The following is a 17,510-nucleotide window of genomic DNA, read 5'->3' as shown; positions in this document are numbered from 1 at the left end:
CACACTTGAAGAATACTATAAATAAAACCAAAGGAATGTGTGTGGTTGGGGAAAAAATGTTTCTTGATCTTGCTTTTAGTGTCTGGGAACTTTATTGTTGTCTATGACCATTTTTCACCGGGTATGAATATGAGGTAACACAGATAAAATCCCTTTGTCATCAGTCACCATGGGTAAAACCCAAGAGCTCTCAGCCCAAATGAGAAAAAAAAGTTGTTGAGCTGCACAGATGGCTACAATAGGTCAGCAGTTGAAATTACCAGTAAGCACAATCAAGGTCATAGTAAAGTTTTACAACTGCAAAGTTCAGTTGCACCTTGGGGTTTTAATGTTTTAAAATCAACAGTGAGACACCACCTCCGTGACCAGGAACTTTTGGAGTGCCTTTGACATTTGGAGTGCCAATATTTTTGGAATCTGCATTTTGTATTTTGTAATTGAAAATTTGTGTTACTAAAGGAAAGCTTTATTTTGTTCCATAAATCTTTTTGAAAATAAAAGCATGAGGCTCACCCATTTATTTAAACCCAATATTTCACTCATTGCATGTGTGGTTCTTTTTGTGTGTTAATTTCTCTGTTAATGTTTCCGGAGTTGACTGTATATGCGCTTCACATTTTAAATATTTTGCTAAGATAAGCCAAACAAATGCACGAATGCTACAAACCCAGGTCTGGCATGTTCTGTTGGAAGACAGTGTTTTAACAGATTTTATTAGGATGCAAAGAAACAAGTTTTATTTTCATTGGAGGGCACCAAATGGGCTGCTTTGTCCCTTTCTAATAAACATAAAACTGCTTTGCAAACTTGATCTGTCTAGGAACTGAGGAGCAAGACAGGCTTATTCAAACTGTTCAGAATTACAACAGAGACTATCAACCAATACAGTAACTTTTTTCTTCATGCACAAAATATATAAAAACATATAGTACTGTGTCAGACATCAACCTTTTATTTACATACAAGCCTCAACAACAAAAAATATAATATTATTTTTTTCAACATTTAATTTGTCCAACCTTTTATTACAGCTCCTATTTTTGTCAGTTTTTCAAAGAAATCTGCAGATATTTTTAAAATGTTTTGAACCCAAGTTCTCTTTTTTCACCACACCAATTTTTGTTCATTTTCCCCTTCTTTATGCAAGTGGACTATTTTATATCTAAACTCCTTGGAAATATCTCAAAAAATGAAAAACTTGTGCTTCATGGCCATTATGACTGGAAGTTTAATAAAAGAAAGGTTGTCTTCGACTTGCAAAGTACTGCATTGTGGCATCCGCCACGAACCATGCTGCTTTGAGAAGCTCAGGAGATGTGGCAATGCAAAGAGGCCCTTGAGAGGCACCATGCTTCCTGGATAAAAAAGGTACTGTTGCTGCTGTTCTACCTTCCTAACAATGTTATTATTTAGTTTAATATGTAACTATGTGTTGACTGTTTTATTCTGTTGTAGGCTAGTTAGTGTGGATTTAGTGTCTACAATGGGGTAAAAATGTATGGCTGTTGGTGACCTTCCCTGCTATTCTTGCTGTTATTCAGTAGCATTGGACTGGGTATTTCTTGTTGACTGTTTAAGTGCCTGTGCAATAAAAAAACATTTGCCCATATATGCATTGTTTTCTGTGTCTTCTTCTACACCGACACACTGGTGTCAGAAGTGGGATAGGGCCATCCAGTGGCACTTGAACAAACTCAAAGGCAGAAGGCGAAGAAGACAGAGCCCTGTGAAAAAAAGGTGAAGGAAGCAGCATGGTGAGGCTTGACAGCTGAGTCCACCTGCAGCACAGGGAAAGGGACAGTGCAACAGCTGCTGCTGGCAAAACAGTATGCAGCAAAAGAGACGGCATGGCAGCAGGGCCCTGCCAGAGGGATACGGCGTGCATTCGCCTGCTGTGTCACAATGGCAAAAATGCCTGGGAGCCATACTCTGTGCAGTTGCAATGGCTGCCCAGCATCGTGGCTGGACAGCAACCGTCACTACAATACATCTGTGCCTGGCCCTGGAGTGGAAAGTACTACAGGTGCTTGTGGACCTGCTGGCGGAGTAACACGAGCTGGTGGCGAAATGGAAGCCAGCCAGGAGGACCGGCTACTGCTGGCTGGGGCTTCGAGCGGCCCAGGGATTTTGTTTGGACTGTGTGGGTTGCCGGGATGACTGACCCTTGTAGGGATTGGGGTGGTCTTTGTGGTGTCCTCCATAGGCCGCACTTCTGTGATGAGCTGAGGAGGTGTGGCCAGGCAAAGTGGCTCTTAGCTCTTTTATCCAGGCAGAGATTACTGAATATATGATTGGTTTAAACTTTCATGTTCTTTAACGTGTATTATTGTTTGAAGTCTTGTGCCTCATTTTTGTGCATAATTTGGAAAGCTCTAACCGTTAAGCAGTACCAGTTTAATTGAAGCAGCGTAAACAGCCAGAAGCTGAATCTCCACTAGACATCCACTGGTTGTGTCTCAAATCTAAAATCTAAATCGTCTTTTTTGTGCCGATTGGTTTGAATTGCAATGAAAACTTGGATCCTCTAGATCGGTGAAGGTCACACGTCTCCTATTCTGTGGTGCACTGTGAACTTTAGGGAACGATCGTTTCAGTGCACTAGAATTTTGTTATTTCCATATTGGGATACCCTAGAAAATGGCTGAAGCCCTAGTTAGTTTACTACGCATGGTACAACGGGTCAATTTGAGACACACCCATACTCTTCTGACTCGGCGCAGTGGGGCGGGCACAATCACTCCTTGTCTGTTCTGCCGGATCTTGCTCTCGCACTACATAGCTACTGTTGCGCCATTAGCATCTGAATTCATTGGCAGTGAGGAATCATGGTGCTTGATCTTGACCTTTTTCGGAAGGACAAAGGTGGCGATCCAGAAATTGTGAGGGACACGCAAAGGAAAAGGTTTAAAGATGTCTCCCTTGTGGATAATCTCGTTCAAGCAGATACGGAATGGAGGAAGTGTGAGTGTCGCATTGCTAGCTAGCTAGCTATCTCGACTATCTGATGCCACGCAGCCACATGGCAAGCTCGAATCAGTTAGCCATCTAACGTTAGTAGTTGCAGCAGACATACGGCTTAATACAATAAACCGATCTGATTGTGTACTATGCGTAAAAAACTGTTTTCGAACAAACGATAACTACGTAGTTCATTATTACCTTGTGAGAAGTACCGGCTTAGCATGCTAACCGTTTAGCTCTTCTGACAGGTTGAACAATAAAAGACTTGTAGGCTACCAGCCATTTAGCCAGCTGTCATATTTTGCTCCTAAAATACGCATACTTCCACGGAACATGGCAATTTTTCGCGCTGTGTTATAATAAGAGATAAACAGAATCAAGCCACATAAGTTATTGAAAGCGCAGGAGTTGTCCCTGTATAATGTCGTCACCAGTCTCGGTGCAATCTGATGCAATCCTTTTAGCTGAATGAAACAGGCGGTGTAGTCTTTGCTGCTTGGCGAGACACATGATGTGAATCATGCAGTGGGAGTCAGACTGGTTTTGTCACTGTTCGTTTTGGCTATTAAGCTGTTCGATCCTCAGTGACAATTTTTAACTCCAGATATGAAACAGCTCCCTGCCTAAGGACATTTATCTTTTTAATTAAACAGGATGACGTTGTATTGTGTTGACAAAAGTTATCCAACCACTAACAACACTTTTTTATTTTATCAGTTTCAGAATTGATCAGTGTTTTTTCTTTTCTAGCACTGAGCTGTGCTAATAACCACTGGAGTAATTTGCTGCAGTTATTATAATCATAACAGGAAAATGGGTTTGTTCTTTTGTTGTTGTTTGACTAACGGCAAAGGAGTGCTGATTAAACTAATATCAGATTCCTCTTTTACTCTTTGTTACTGTCTAATAAAAATCAAAATCTGATATCAATATCAGCTAATATGAGATGTGTTTGGATCTGTAGAGGCAAGTTGATAGCCTTATATCTCTGTGTGTAAATTATTTACTGAATAAATCATATGGTATGATCATAATACTGTTAATCAGAGTTTTCCATCTCAGCAAGGCTTTTTCCTAACCTAATTCAAGTAAGTACCTCAAAAAATAAGTTTTATTATAAGGTGTCCTTTACAACAGAAAGAAATGGCAAAGAATATGTTTGGCTACTGTGAGGTAGAGGAAAGTGATATGAGGAATGACTGATAATTAGAGAAGAGAAAAGTCTTCAGTTTTGCAAGATGAAATGAAAGTGTGGTCAAACGGAGATTAGGGAAGGGACTGTACTGTTTGGGGGATATAGTGCTGCACAGCTGCCAAGGGAACTTGGGATGCTAGGGGAGCTGTAGAAATTCTGGAGCTTGGTGAGGTAAAGCAAGAACATTAAGGGCTTTGAATGAAGTTAAAAGAAGCTTGTACCTAATATGTGAAGTAACTTAATCATTATTGAGAATTGGGTGAATATGCACTATGAACAAACAACCAATAATTTATTGAATATCCTCTTCTTTTGCCAGGCCGCTTCACCGCTGATAATCTCAACAAGGCAAAGAATTTATGCAGCAAATCTATCGGTGAGAAAATGAAGGTAAGTAACAGTCATAGAGATATACTGCTGTGTAAAGAGATTTTGCAGTCGTAGTTGTTTTGTCTCTTTATTTGCATTCCAAACACTGTAAATTTGTTATAACGTATGCCCTAATATCTTGAATTAATTATTATTCCTGTTGGTGTTTTGTTTTTTGAGGATTTTTACAAAATAGCCTAAAATGTTTATTTTGTCAAAGAAATGAACACATTCTTTGTTAAATACTATTATAATTAATTATAATGGATGCAGATGTTCTAAAATAACATTCGTAATAGAGCATTCACATAATTCATTACCTTGTTTGACATGTTCAGGGGTAAAAGTTTATGCCAAGACTTGGCATTACAGCTGTCAACTTGTGCTACATAATACGCAGCAGTATCAAACAAACTTGTCTTAAAGTCTGTAGAAAGGGTGCTGGCACAGTTGTTTACGCAGTGCAGGCTTATGACGTATAACTTTTGACTGCTTTGGTTGGGCAGTGGAAACATGGGTTAGTGTTGCACTTGCATCTTATGCTTCATTACTTTATTTATGTTTCGTGTTATATATTTTTTTGTTTTTGTTATATTGTTGTGTATTTTTTTTAACTATTTGCTTTTGCCACAAGCAGAAGAAGGAGGTTGTTGGAGATGAAGAGACTCTCCCAGAGGAGGCCCAAAACCTGGAAACTCTCACAGCAGACACACTATCAGTAAGACTGATGTGTTTAATTGTGTAAATACACATTACACACCAACCTGTAACTACATTTTTTGTAGGCATTGCATTGAATGCTTTGACATATTGTGAATATATGTGTGGTCAACTGCTTTTTGTTTGTTTTTTAAACACAAATTTCACTGATAATACTAAGGTAACAGAAAGCTGAAAGTTTTTTTTTTTTTAATTTCTCTTATCTACCACACAGACAACAAAGACAGTCCCAAGAAGTTTGCAGTTATTTATATATAACACTTCTCTGTCCATTTGGTGCTCAGTCTCTTTACCTTTTGTTTGTGTTCTCTCTGGCAGGCACTGACAGTGACTCAGATTAAGAAGGTTCGGGTGTTGGTGGATGAAGCTATTCACAAATTAGATAGTGAGAGGTTGAAGTTGGAGGCAGAACGCTTTGAGTACCTGAGAGAGATAGGCAACCTCCTGCACCCCTCTGTTCCTATTAGCAATGATGAGGTAAGATTTAGCTAAGGGTCACATGTTAAATATAGCAAGCATGTGACTGTTAAATTTTGTTTCATTGTATAGTTTTCTGTTTCATTTTACCATTGAAATGGAATCAGAGAAAGACAATATTTGAAGTTAAGTGGAAATCAATTAGCTAAATGAATGCAGTGTGTACCAGGAGATATAGGAGGAGAAAACAGGTAATTCTAGTTCACTCTTCAAAGTGAGAGGTTACATTCTTTTACAATAGACACCAAGTTGTCTGGACTTGTTGAACCACCTGACTGGAATCAACTCTTAAATTTTGGAGAAGGGTTGGTTGCATTTTGCATATTTTTTCCCTTCATGGAATCACATTATTACAGAAATGTGAAAAGCCATGATTTAAGGATTTGACTGAAGTCTTCTTCTGCTATAAATATTACATACTCAGCAGGAAAGGGGAAGAGCTCTAGTTGATGACTTCATAATGTTTTGCTTTGACTTCTGTAATGCTCTTTTTATTGGCCTGCCCACCAAAACCGTTGCTAGTTTACAGTACATTTGAAATATGCATATCACTTCCACCCCTCACTTATACTGGTTACTAGTTACAGCTTGTATACAGTACAAAATCCTTTATTAAACTTATAAAGCCATTCATGATCTTGCCCCTTAATATCTGTCAGAGTTACTCCATATCTTTCATGGGTAGTTATTTGACTCTCTTTCATGAGTGACAGGTCTTTCAGTATAGTGGCACCAAAATTTTGGAACAAACTCCCACAGGGCCTTTGTAGCATCTCCTCCATCTCAGCTTTCAAGTCTTCATTAAAGTCATACCTTTTTTTTGCTTTCTGTCCATCTTTTTCTACTTTTGTCTAGCCAAGTGATGTTAAAATGCTGAGCCCTATTATAGAATTACAGTTTCTTGTTGCTTTATCTGAACTATGTTCTCATATTCCTTTTTTCTCCTCCTACATGTTCTATTATTGCTTTGTAAGCAAACCTTGAGCTTGAGAAAGACACTGTGAATAAAACTCATTCTGTGTTCAAAATATGGCTACACAATTATTAGACCTAAGAATTGAGATCATGATTATATAAACACATATATAAATAAATTGATTTATAAAGTGTAATTCCAAGAAAATAAATACATACAAATTAATTACATGAACACACAGAAGGTCTTAGCGTGGCAAGTTTGACAAACTTTGAATATTTGTTGAATACTTCATTGACTAATAAAGGATAGATCCTGTATCTGAGCATTAGGCTATTTTAGTTAAACTTTTAAACTGGGGTGGGAAGGAGTCTGCTGTTCAGCTGAATTGCTTTGAGTAGCGAATCATGATTACAATTTTAGTACAATTGTTTGTTCAGCTTTAGTACCAGTGAGACCCTCTCAACTCATTTGGAAAATAATCTGGTCAGTTATCATTGCAGAACTAATTGCTTGATTGTCATGAGTCTGTAGCATACTACCTAATTGTTTCATAGCATAGCAATAGTGTAGCAAGCTGAAGTCTCAGTCTTGTAGACCACACTTTGAGGTTAGATGGTTGCTGATCAGTGTCATTCAGTTGGGCTTCTCTCTCTCTCCAAGGATGCTGATAATAAGGTTGAGCGCACCTGGGGCGACTGCACAGTGCAGAAGAAGTACTCTCACGTGGACCTGGTTGTTATGGTTGATGGATATGAAGGAGAGAAAGGTGCTATTGTTGCTGGAAGCAGAGGATATTTCCTAAAGGTTGGTTTTGTGTTTGTAAGAAAAATGACAAATTCCAGCATAATTTTTTAAAATGTGTTAAACTTATATGTTACTGTTCTTTTTTTTGTGTACATGCTGTTGTGTTCACAAATGGCGCAAGTGGTCATATTCTGTTTCTTCATTAAGCAAAAACATGATTTAGATTTCCTATTAGTGGAATACCACAGTATTTAGGCTTGATTTTAGCTTATAGAATGCACTGCATATTTATTGTAGTGATGCAGGGACTTGTATGCTTTAAAGCCAAGTTTGTTTATGTTTAGGTAACATATAGAATGCCCACCAGTAGTTACCCTCTTAATTTATTTGGAAGAGGCTGTTCAAATCTATTGCTTTGAGTTAGGCTCTGCAAGAGATCACCACAAGGAACCATAAAAATGTTTCCTTGTGATCTCTTGCAGTTAAAAATGTTGACTTGCTCTTTATATGACTACAGTCACATACTGAAAATACTGTAAAGTGTAAACGTATCATTGTCCATGTTGGCACAAAATACAAAAAATACTTTTTGTTTACTGATTCTTTTTTATATGTGGTTTTCTTTAGGGACCTCTAGTTTTCCTGGAACAAGCTTTGATTAACTATGCCCTGCGGATCCTCTACAGCAAGAACTATACTCTTCTCTATACACCTTTCTTCATGCGGAAAGAGGTCATGCAGGAAGTTGCACAGCTCAGCCAATTTGATGAGGAGTTGTATAAGGTTTGCGGCTTAATTTTTGCTTTATTTGTTTTTTTCAGTGCAAAGCTTATTTTATTTTGGCCCGTTCTCTGCACATTATTTCCTTGCAGTGATATGGCACGCCAATTAGGTTATAATCTCATTTATTTGTATATTTTTGTAGAATACACAGGTGGTGATGGGTCCTGGTCATCAGTTTTGGGCTTGTGTACCTTTTTGCGTTAAATAATTTTGTTTTAGTCAGTCATGTTTGAATTTCTTTTTTTTAACTGCACCCCTTTAGGTGATTGGAAAGGGCAGTGAGAAGTCTGATGACACTTCAGTGGACGAGAAGTATTTGATTGCCACTTCTGAGCAGCCAATTGCAGCCTTTTTGAGAGATGAATGGCTGAAGCCGGAGGACCTCCCCGTCCGCTTTGCAGGCATCTCTACTTGCTTCAGACAGGAAGTGGGCTCCCATGGCCGCGACACCCGCGGCATCTTCAGGGTTCATCAGTTTGAGAAGGTGAGTTTAGCAAATAAGAAACTAGTTTGTTTTCCCTTTAAAGTCAGTGTCCTTCCTGAACTAGAATCAACATCTGCTTTTTCCATACTGTGCTGGTTTAGTCATCAGTCATCAGTCATCAACTTGCATGATATGTTATCATTATTTCATTTTTTTCTTGTGATCATAAAAATGTCTGTTAATTCCCCCTACCTAGATTGAGCAGTTTGTATATGCCTCACCTCATGATGGCAAGTCTTGGGAGATGTTTGATGAGATGATAGGAACAGCAGAGGAATTTTACCAGTCACTAGGAATTCCCTACCGCATCGTCAACATTGTCTCCGGTCAGTCTGCTTTTCACTCTTTATTCTACTCTTCATTTTAGGATGGCAAAGAGTTTTTTGCCATTTTAAGCATTATTTCTTTTGGAATTTTAGACTTTGGCTGTTTACACCTTGCATCAACATGTGATTGGAATACATTTGGATTTTGCTTGACAACATGAAAAGCTAGATGTAAACACACCCAGGAGCATTCAATAATGTCAGTCTTTACATCTCTCTGGGGTCCAAAAAATCCTCTGAACAGTAGTACCTCTAACCAAACGAGATCACAGTAGCTGTAAGACAAAGCCTTCTCTTCCTGTGTGGATGATTTATTGCCTGTTTTAAACAGTTTCTTCTGTTGTTTCATAGTTTATAATACACTGGTAGGAGAGGTGAGAAACAATGTTTACATTAGGTTACCAGAAATAAAAAGGAAACAATGTATGTGTTGGCGTGCCTTTTGTGAGGAAAAGTAAATCCAGACCTCGTCTTGTCACACTTGGGACGCGTTTCAGTGAGAAGTGTAAATGGATCTGGCCAAAGTATATTCAATTATGATCTGGAAAGGAAACTGTAAATGTTGTGGGTAAACAAGCTCTCAAAGTTTTCTGCCTTTGTTTCAGGGTGGAAGACTTACCTTATCTTTATTTACACACATCATGAGGTTAAACACTGTACATTATATTTTTCCCATCTTGGCAGTTGAGGCTGTGAAAATTATTGAAAGTCCATTATATATTTTTTGGCCTGTGTCTGGTAGGTGCTTTGAACCATGCGGCCAGTAAGAAGCTGGATCTGGAGGCCTGGTTCCCAGGCTCTCAGGCCTTTAGAGAGCTGGTCTCCTGCTCCAACTGCACAGACTACCAGGCTCGCCGTCTGCGGATCCGCTACGGCCAAACTAAGAAAATGATGGACAAAGTAAGATCTACAGCTAGTATTCCATTACCTCTGAGAGTAGTCTCAGTACAGATTGTTCAGTGTGATGTAATGGTCAATAATATATCTTTACAAGGGACTCATACAGAGTAATTTAAAATAATTGATAAAGACCATGTGTTTCTTGTTTGTAGGCTGAGTTTGTGCACATGCTTAATGCAACCATGTGTGCAACCACTCGTGTAATATGTGCCATCCTGGAAAACAACCAAACAGAAGAGGGCATTGTCATTCCAGAGCCGCTCAAGGAGTTCATGCCTCCAGGTGAGCATTGGTCGAGTTGCTTAAACTGCTGATGCAAATGGTAGCTGTTACACTGTATGGCATGGGCCAGTGGAATGCCTGTGTGATGGCTCTGAAGATAACGATTGTTAAGCAGGCCATCTTTAGAGGAGACGCTTGCAGACCTTCAAATGATTTGTCTTATTTTATTCAAGTGTTTAATAAAATAAGCTAAGTCTCTTTTTTCATTATATTAATAAATCTATACATATATCTGTACTTCAAAAAATTCAAATTGGAAAGTTTTGTGTAACTGATGTTGTGCTAGCATGTTAATTCAATTGTGGTTTTCTCATTTAGGCTTGACAGAAATGATCAAGTTTGTGAAGCCAGCTCCTATAGATCAAGAGCTGTCTAAAAAGCAGAAGAAACAACAGGAAGGAGGCAAAAAAAAGAGGCAGCAAGCAGGTGAAACTGACCTGCAGAACAAAGTAGAGAACATGTCCGTCAACGACTCTTAAATATACCCTTCTGCACACCCTGAGACATGTCTGTCAGACATGCCTGCAAGAACTCCATTTCATCTCATTATCCTCGTACCTGAATCACAGCCTGTCAATCCATGCATCATCTTCACACATCTACTTTGATGCCATTCATAGACCTCTGCAGTTCCTTTATTGGGGTTGAGAGCCAGCTTAAAGACCTGAGGTGTTAAATTCCTGTCTTTTAAATGTGTCCATGTTCAGTATCTGCCATTTTAATGCAGGTTGAAACTGAAAAGGAAAAGGAAAATGGAAGGCTGTATATAAAATTAAGGTTAGAATTCAGGATTCTTACAAAGGGAACATACATGGTAACAGTAATAGCAGAACAGTGTAACGTGTATCATTTTAAAACAATGCTGTGGTAGGCTGCATGAGTGCTTCTATTTAAGGGATCGCAAACTTGAGTGCGTAGTCAGAAGAAATCCAATTTGTCTCTTAGTCTAAATTAAAAGTTGTTCATGAAAATGAAGGAATGGAGCCTGAAATGAACTTTAATACATTTGGATAGCCTTGCACAAAACCACAACTTGTGATTTGGGTGGTAAATTGCACAAGAAAGCATGTCTGCCTTGGGTTAGCTGCCTTTGATAAGTCCCTCATATTCATCTTTGTCATGTCACTGTTTAAAAGCATCTACTTCTCACTCTTCTGTCAACTATGATGTAGGCCAATGTACAGTACTTGCTTGAGATACTTTGTAAGAGATATCAATATGATGGCATATAAGAATAAATGAAAATGGAAATAATGATGTTTCATTGAATTCTGTTTTACTTCATTTGTTTGGGATATCTGGTAGTTTGTGATTGAAAAAAGCAACAATTGCTACCAACTAGTCTTACACTACTACCAACCAAATCTTACACTAGACCTAACAAGGTCTTATCCAGACTTTGAATCCAGGTTTTGTTCCTGTATTTTAACTGTTGGTGTAACTGATTGGTCACCTAGGCTGTGCCCAAAACTGCACACTACTGTACTAAATACTTTGTCAAAATAGTACACCAACATTAGTAGTTCATTCATCTGTATAGAATAGAATGTGGTTTTGGACGAAGCCCTAGCATCCCCTAGACACAAGAAAGTTCTTCAAGGGTTCTTTAGTAAAGAAAATGGTTCGATATAGAACCATGAACACCCAAAGAACTCTTTGCATGATTAAACAGTTCTTTGCATCATTTTTCAGATCGATGGAGAATATACTTATGGTTCTGTATAGAACCTTTTTGAAAAGGGTTCTTCTATTGTTACAATGTCAAGCTAATAGAACAATTCTGACAATAGAAGAACCCTTTTTGGTGCTATATAAACCCTTTTTTAAAAGCTTACATATAGAACCATGAACAGCACATTCTTCATCAATCTAAAGGCCTCTTTCATGATGCAAAGAACCCTTTAAGCATGCAAAGCGTCATTTGGAGTGTTCATGGTGCTATATAGAACGATTTTCTTTACTAAAGAACTCTTGATAAACCATCTTTAAGAGTGTACCAGTGCAAAATCTAGGACTTGATTTGAAGACCTGTGCTCTACAAGCTCTTATTCTGGTTGGTAATTGTAAATTTAAAAAAGTCTAGAACATAAGTTATAATGATAACACCAACATTTTTCTACCTGAGAGAAGCTGCCTTACATTTGTGCAAAACACTGTTCCAGTAAGATTCATGTAGTGGTGTTAACTTCTTATTATCAGGGTTGTGAGGTAACTTAATATGACTAAGCGGTCAATAACAGATAGAAAATGCTTTTTTTTCTGGTGCATGCACTATAGAAGTGTAGAACGCTATTGTGAATTTATTGTTAAAAATTCTATACACACTCATTTTTCAAAAACAACTCCTATATTTTTTTGTTCTCAAAAAAGACCTTGTAATGTCCCTTGTAACACCTTAAATTACTCAAAGAACCCTTTAGCACTGAATACTCTTGTACACAGTACCACTTATAAAATTCCTTTTGTAAATCTTTAGCCCTTAGTTATTGTTAAATTTTGTCCCGTTGCATGTACAACAGAGAAAATGAATTTAGTCTATTAACATATGACCTGATATTCGTAAACACGACACATAAAGGCACAGTGGCAAAACATTATCCTAGCTGAGTAAACTGAAACAGGTTAAATAATTAACCAGCGCTCAAGAGTCGTTTTTTGTGCATCACTACACCCATCTGGCGGCTATATCATTAACTCTTTTGTCAGAACAGTGCTGTTTTACTCATCTGAAGAGTATGGAACAAAAAAACTGTTTTGCTGCTTTACATCGATTTTTTGGGTGCTGATGTATATTTAAAGAGTCAAAAAAACAGCCATACCATAGTAGGCAATAACACAATGAATACACGCAGAACTTCAACTCCCAGATACCTCTGCGCGGGCACAGTAGCTATATGCTCAGATTTAATTGGCGCTTGGCAGTCTCTCCAGCCAATCGTACTAAAGGATATTACCCGTGCTGCCTGCCTCTCAACGCTAAGACATAGGCTGTAAATGAGAGGTTGTGGAGTAGGGTATTCATAGAACGTTTTGTTCATGAGAAAATACAATTCCAGTGCAGGTTGCATTAACAAAGGGTTCTAAGAGAGGATAATTAAAGGTGATGGGATCCAGTGAGAGTACGACCAGGAAGGTGTCTTTCGGCCTAGATGAAGAGGACAGGGTGCGGATTCTGCGTGGAGTTAAGGTAAAGCTAGTTGCTAATTAGTCACGATGACAGCCCAAGTTTACTACGTCTAGTCAGGTGAGGATGAGGTACTGTTCGCTACTACCTTATGGAAATAAGCAGGAAAATTGACCATACAGCTGTGGTATTGGTATGTCATTAGTTTCTGCTGATGATGCATAATCGGATCGGTTGTCAAATTAAGCCGCTATGAACATCCAGGGCACTGGGTGTTGCTCGGTGGTTTTGCAATTGCCTCAACTCATTGTTGTGACTGACTGTTAGTGCCATGGTACATGGTACGGTGCAACTTTGAGTTTCAGAGAAAAGTAGTGTAGCGTCTGTGAGGACTGCGCTCGACTGACACGGAATGCCTCCTCACTGTGATCACTATGACAGGTCTGTAGTTCACTGGAGTTCCGAAGGGAGGACAGAATGATCTTTATCTAATAAATTGTCCACACTGTGCTGCCCTTTAAAGCGAAACAAAGCAAAAATAAATAAATAAATAAATAAAAATTAAAGCAAAAACTAAGACGGCTAGCTAGCTTGTTCGAGATAGAGGGCATATGTTTCAATGCTGTGTCAGGGGCTAAACTATGGTAAGCTATCTGACTGTAGACCTTGGCTATGTCTTATAATAATCTGTAACAAGGACACCTCCAGACTGATAGGCTATATACCCTACATGGTAAATAGTATGTGGACACCCCTCCTAATTACTGAATTCATGTGTATAAAATCAAACACAGCCATGCAATCTCCATAGGCAAACATTAGCAGTAGAATGGGTTGTACTGAATAGCTCAGAGACTTAAACTTTACACTTGGTAAGCTACTGGTATGATATAATTCCACCCATGCCACAAGTCAGTTTGTGAAACTTCTGACCTGCTAGATCTGTCCTGGCCAAGTGCTGTTTGGTCAGCCACAAAGACCACACTACTATGAGCTGCTGTATAGCATGTAAAAATCACCTATTCGCTGTATCATCACTGACTACCAGTTCCAAACTGCCTCTGGAAGCAACATCTGTACATGAACTGTGTGCGAGGAGCTTTATGAAATGGGTTTCCATGGCCGAGCAGCTTCACACAAGCTGAAGATCACTATGCTTTACTATCTGGCAGTCTGATAGATCAGTGTTTTTCAACCCTGACCCTGGATGCCCAATGCCCTCACATTTTAGTGCTTTCCTTGCTTCAATACGCTCTTTGGACTGAATAGACACAAATTCTCACAGACACACTGCAAAATCTTATGGAAAGCTTTCCCAGAAAAGTGGAGGCTGTAACCGTAAAAAAAGGAGGGCCAACTTCAGATTAATGCCCATGGTTTTGGAATGGGATGTCCAACAAGCTTATATAGGTGTGATGGTCAGCTGTCCACACACTTTTGGCCATATAGTGTATATTGACCTACATATCTCAGTTGCGATTAACAGTTGGGGGTAAAGTTAACAGCTCGAAAATGCAGTTCAAACTAAAGTTGTTTTTTGGTCTTCAAACTCATGGTGGTTCTCACTACTATGGTGGTTTACTGTTATCTAACATGCAGTGAATTTACTTCTTACACTACCATGTTTTTATCAGCTCTCAGAGGATGTCCTGGAGCGCATGAGGAATGCCAGTCAAACCCCTTTAAGCAATAAGGAAAACCCAGGTATGATATGACTTTTTGGTAAAATAAGATAAGATGGGTTATTACTAGGGGTGGGAATCTCTAGGCACCTCACGATTCGATTAGATTACGATTCACAGGGCTGCGATGCGATTATAAAACGATCATCGATGCATCTCGATGCATCTTATTTTTCTATACAGCATTTCTATTTTCTTACTGTTTGAGGAATTGGTAATGTTAAAGCAAAGTATTTGTAATGATCCATAAGGAATTTACTTCCAATATCTTTTATTAATAAGTCAAATGGAAGTGATGTGGCAAGTGAACTAGAAGGCTCTCATTCACTGCTCTTGATTGGAGTACATGAGACGCTGCTGCTACTCACCTTCGATAAAATGCGCAGTTACGGTGGAATAAGATCCAGTGGTAGTGGATGTCCACGCAGCGCGTTACAGCCGTCCTGCCCGTTTATTTCAGTGATTTTATCACTTCGGTTTTGGACTCATTGTAGAGACGGGAGGAGGGGGTGTGGTCGCTGTGTCAGTAAATCTTCGAGACGGGTCGTGTGCAACATAGCGAGAAAGCCCTGTTTCGCAACGACTCCGCAGACTGCAGGTCGCATAGCAACGATGCGTTATTCGCATTTATAAGCAGCGCAGTTGGTTTCCTGGTACGTTAAATCTGCAACGAGAGACTGTCACACACTAAAAAGTTGCGAAGATGAAATCAGTTTCTCTTTTGAATTTTCCTGTTCCACCTTAAATGGCGGCTCAGTCAGAATTTAAGGTGGAACGGAAAAATTCGAACAAAAAGCTGGAGAATAAGAAGCGACTTCAGCCTCATAAAACAGTCGAACGCTGAGACATTTTACAATAAGCTGCTCTAGTTTTGAAGAAAAGTTTCCTGAGAGAGATGGGAGGAAAGCAGCTAAAGCTTAAAGCAGAGCGAAGTAAATCTGTATTTTCGTTCATATTGTTTAGTCTATACTAGGACATTAACACATACTGAGACATGCTGGACATTAAATGCTATGGCTCCCAAGGTGGTTTGATTTTTGTTGAAAGGTCAAAATGGCTCTTCTTATCATTTGTGTTGTGACTCCTGATCTAACCTGGCTTTAATGCAGAGGTTGCCGGTCGGATTTCTTGCTCATCCATGTGTGTTTTTTCTATGTGCCACTACAGACTGTCCGGGCGCTGCACTTCCGCACTTCCAAGTTCCGCCTTTTGCGTTACGTCAACGTTACGTTATAAATTAAATATTTAGAAAATCGATTTTTGACATTTGTGAATCGATTCAGAATCGTTCACGTCCGCATCGCGATGCATCTAAGAATCGATTTTTTCCCACACCCCTAGTTACTACATTGGTCATTTCACAATTTCTACATAAAACAGTGGGGACTAAATAAAACAAATGGTGAATTTGATTTGAAAAAATAATTTTGTATTTTGTTTTAAAGGCCCGCAGGCAAAACCCCAAGCACCATCAGCACACACCCAGCCTTCAAAACCCCAGCAGAGTCCTCAGTTTGTATCAACGGCTTCTGACAACAGAGAGGAGCTAAAAGGAAGGTAGGATACTGCCTTTTCGTTGACCTTGGACGTTATTTTCTCCTCTCCTCAGGTTGGCATGCCATGAGCATAGATGAGACTCTGAAGAACCTAACAGATACTCAAAATTATTGAACCCCCTCTGTCTTTAAGACAGTTTGGTAATATAAAAAAATTTAATGAAAATCTAAGGCTTTAGTGAACAGTCAAGGAGGTATATTACTACATGTTCAAGCGAGTTTGAGAACATGAAGTTAAGTTTACTGCAAACAGTTCAAAAGAAAAATCATTCTCTCCAAAAATGTCCATTTGTAAAATTATTCAACCCCCTAAAGTCAGTATTTTGTGGCACAACCTTTATACTTTATAACCTCCAATAAAGGTTTCCAGTATATGCTCATAAGCTTCTGGCATTTCTCTATTGGAACCTTTGTCCATTCCTCATGTGCAAAAGTACTCATTAATGCTCCATGGTTTCTGTACTGCCACAGCTTTCTTTAAATCCCATCAAAGACTCTAGTGGAATTTAAACCCAGGGACTGAGATCCCTGAACTAAGCTTTAGTTGACTTGGACGTATGCTTGGGATCACTGTCCTGCTGGAAAGTCCAATGATTGACAAATTTACGCACGGAAGGGGTCATGGTAAAAAAAAAATGGCCTGGTATTTCAAAGAATCCATGATGTGTTCTTTTTGTCATAGGCCTTGCTTTTGTTACGCCAAATATACTGCGGATCCATGGGTCCAAACAGTTTCAATTTAGTTTAATCACTCCATAAGTCCTCCACAGTCCTGTCCAAATTCCTTCTTGCATATTCAGGTTGACTTTTTATGTCCTTTTTGGTCTTGAGTGGAGTGCGCTGAAGTGTTAAAGTTTTTTTAACTTTAAGTATCTGGGACATCTTGTAGCCATTGTTGTTTTGGTGCAATGAAATAATTTCTTCTTTTAGTTATTGTGAAAGGTTTTTTTTTTGCCATGTTTGCTGCTGAGCTTGAATACATGCATGG

At 38.9% G+C, this 17,510-nt stretch overlaps 2 protein-coding genes across 4 annotated transcripts in view; both read left to right on the top strand.

Annotated features, from left to right (window-relative positions):
• The first annotated feature begins 2,724 nt into the window (after positions 1 to 2,724).
• On the top strand, positions 2,725 to 11,414 carry sars1 (seryl-tRNA synthetase 1). Of its 2 annotated transcripts, none has more exons than XM_036591516.1 (11): positions 2,725 to 2,961; positions 4,476 to 4,546; positions 5,160 to 5,243; positions 5,564 to 5,722; positions 7,302 to 7,445; positions 8,013 to 8,168; positions 8,431 to 8,652; positions 8,849 to 8,978; positions 9,721 to 9,878; positions 10,031 to 10,160; positions 10,479 to 11,414. In XM_036591516.1, exons 1-11 carry the CDS (start codon positions 2,826 to 2,828, stop codon positions 10,637 to 10,639), a joined length of 1,551 nt encoding a protein of 516 aa, XP_036447409.1. In that variant the 5' UTR covers positions 2,725 to 2,825; the 3' UTR covers positions 10,640 to 11,414. The 2 variants fall into 2 exon arrangements, with proteins under 2 accessions (XP_036447409.1, XP_036447411.1); XM_036591518.1 differs by having other exon boundaries at positions 5,163 to 5,243; positions 10,479 to 10,756.
• A 1,705-nt stretch (positions 11,415 to 13,119) lies between these two features.
• chchd6a (coiled-coil-helix-coiled-coil-helix domain containing 6a) overlaps positions 13,120 to 17,510 on the top strand; it is a 121,505-nt gene continuing 117,114 nt past the window's right edge. For both annotated transcript variants that reach the window (XM_036590613.1, XM_036590614.1), the window contains exons 1-3: positions 13,120 to 13,347; positions 14,919 to 14,988; positions 16,412 to 16,523. In XM_036590613.1, the coding sequence (XP_036446506.1) occupies positions 13,264 to 13,347; positions 14,919 to 14,988; positions 16,412 to 16,523 (266 nt within the window). In that variant the 5' untranslated portion in view covers positions 13,120 to 13,263. The remainder of the gene's footprint in view (positions 13,348 to 14,918; positions 14,989 to 16,411; positions 16,524 to 17,510) is intronic.

Source organism: Colossoma macropomum, unplaced genomic scaffold (assembly GCF_904425465.1).
Source record: "Colossoma macropomum unplaced genomic scaffold, Colossoma_macropomum, whole genome shotgun sequence".
Lineage (NCBI taxonomy): Eukaryota > Metazoa > Chordata > Actinopteri > Characiformes > Serrasalmidae > Colossoma > Colossoma macropomum.
Note: the sequence above shows the minus strand (reverse complement) of the source record. Positions and strands in the feature narration are given on the sequence as shown.

Bases quoted from the DNA above. Each gene is read 5' to 3' on its own strand.
- sars1 (XM_036591516.1), top strand. From the start codon at position 2,826: ATGGTGCTTGATCTTGACCTTTTTCGGAAGGACAAAGGTGGCGATCCA. The intron at 2,962-4,475 runs GTGAGTGTCGCA...TTCTTTTGCCAG, and splicing joins AGATACGGAATGGAGGAAGT to GCCGCTTCACCGCTGATAAT. The intron at 8,653-8,848 runs GTGAGTTTAGCA...CCCCCTACCTAG, and splicing joins GGGTTCATCAGTTTGAGAAG to ATTGAGCAGTTTGTATATGC.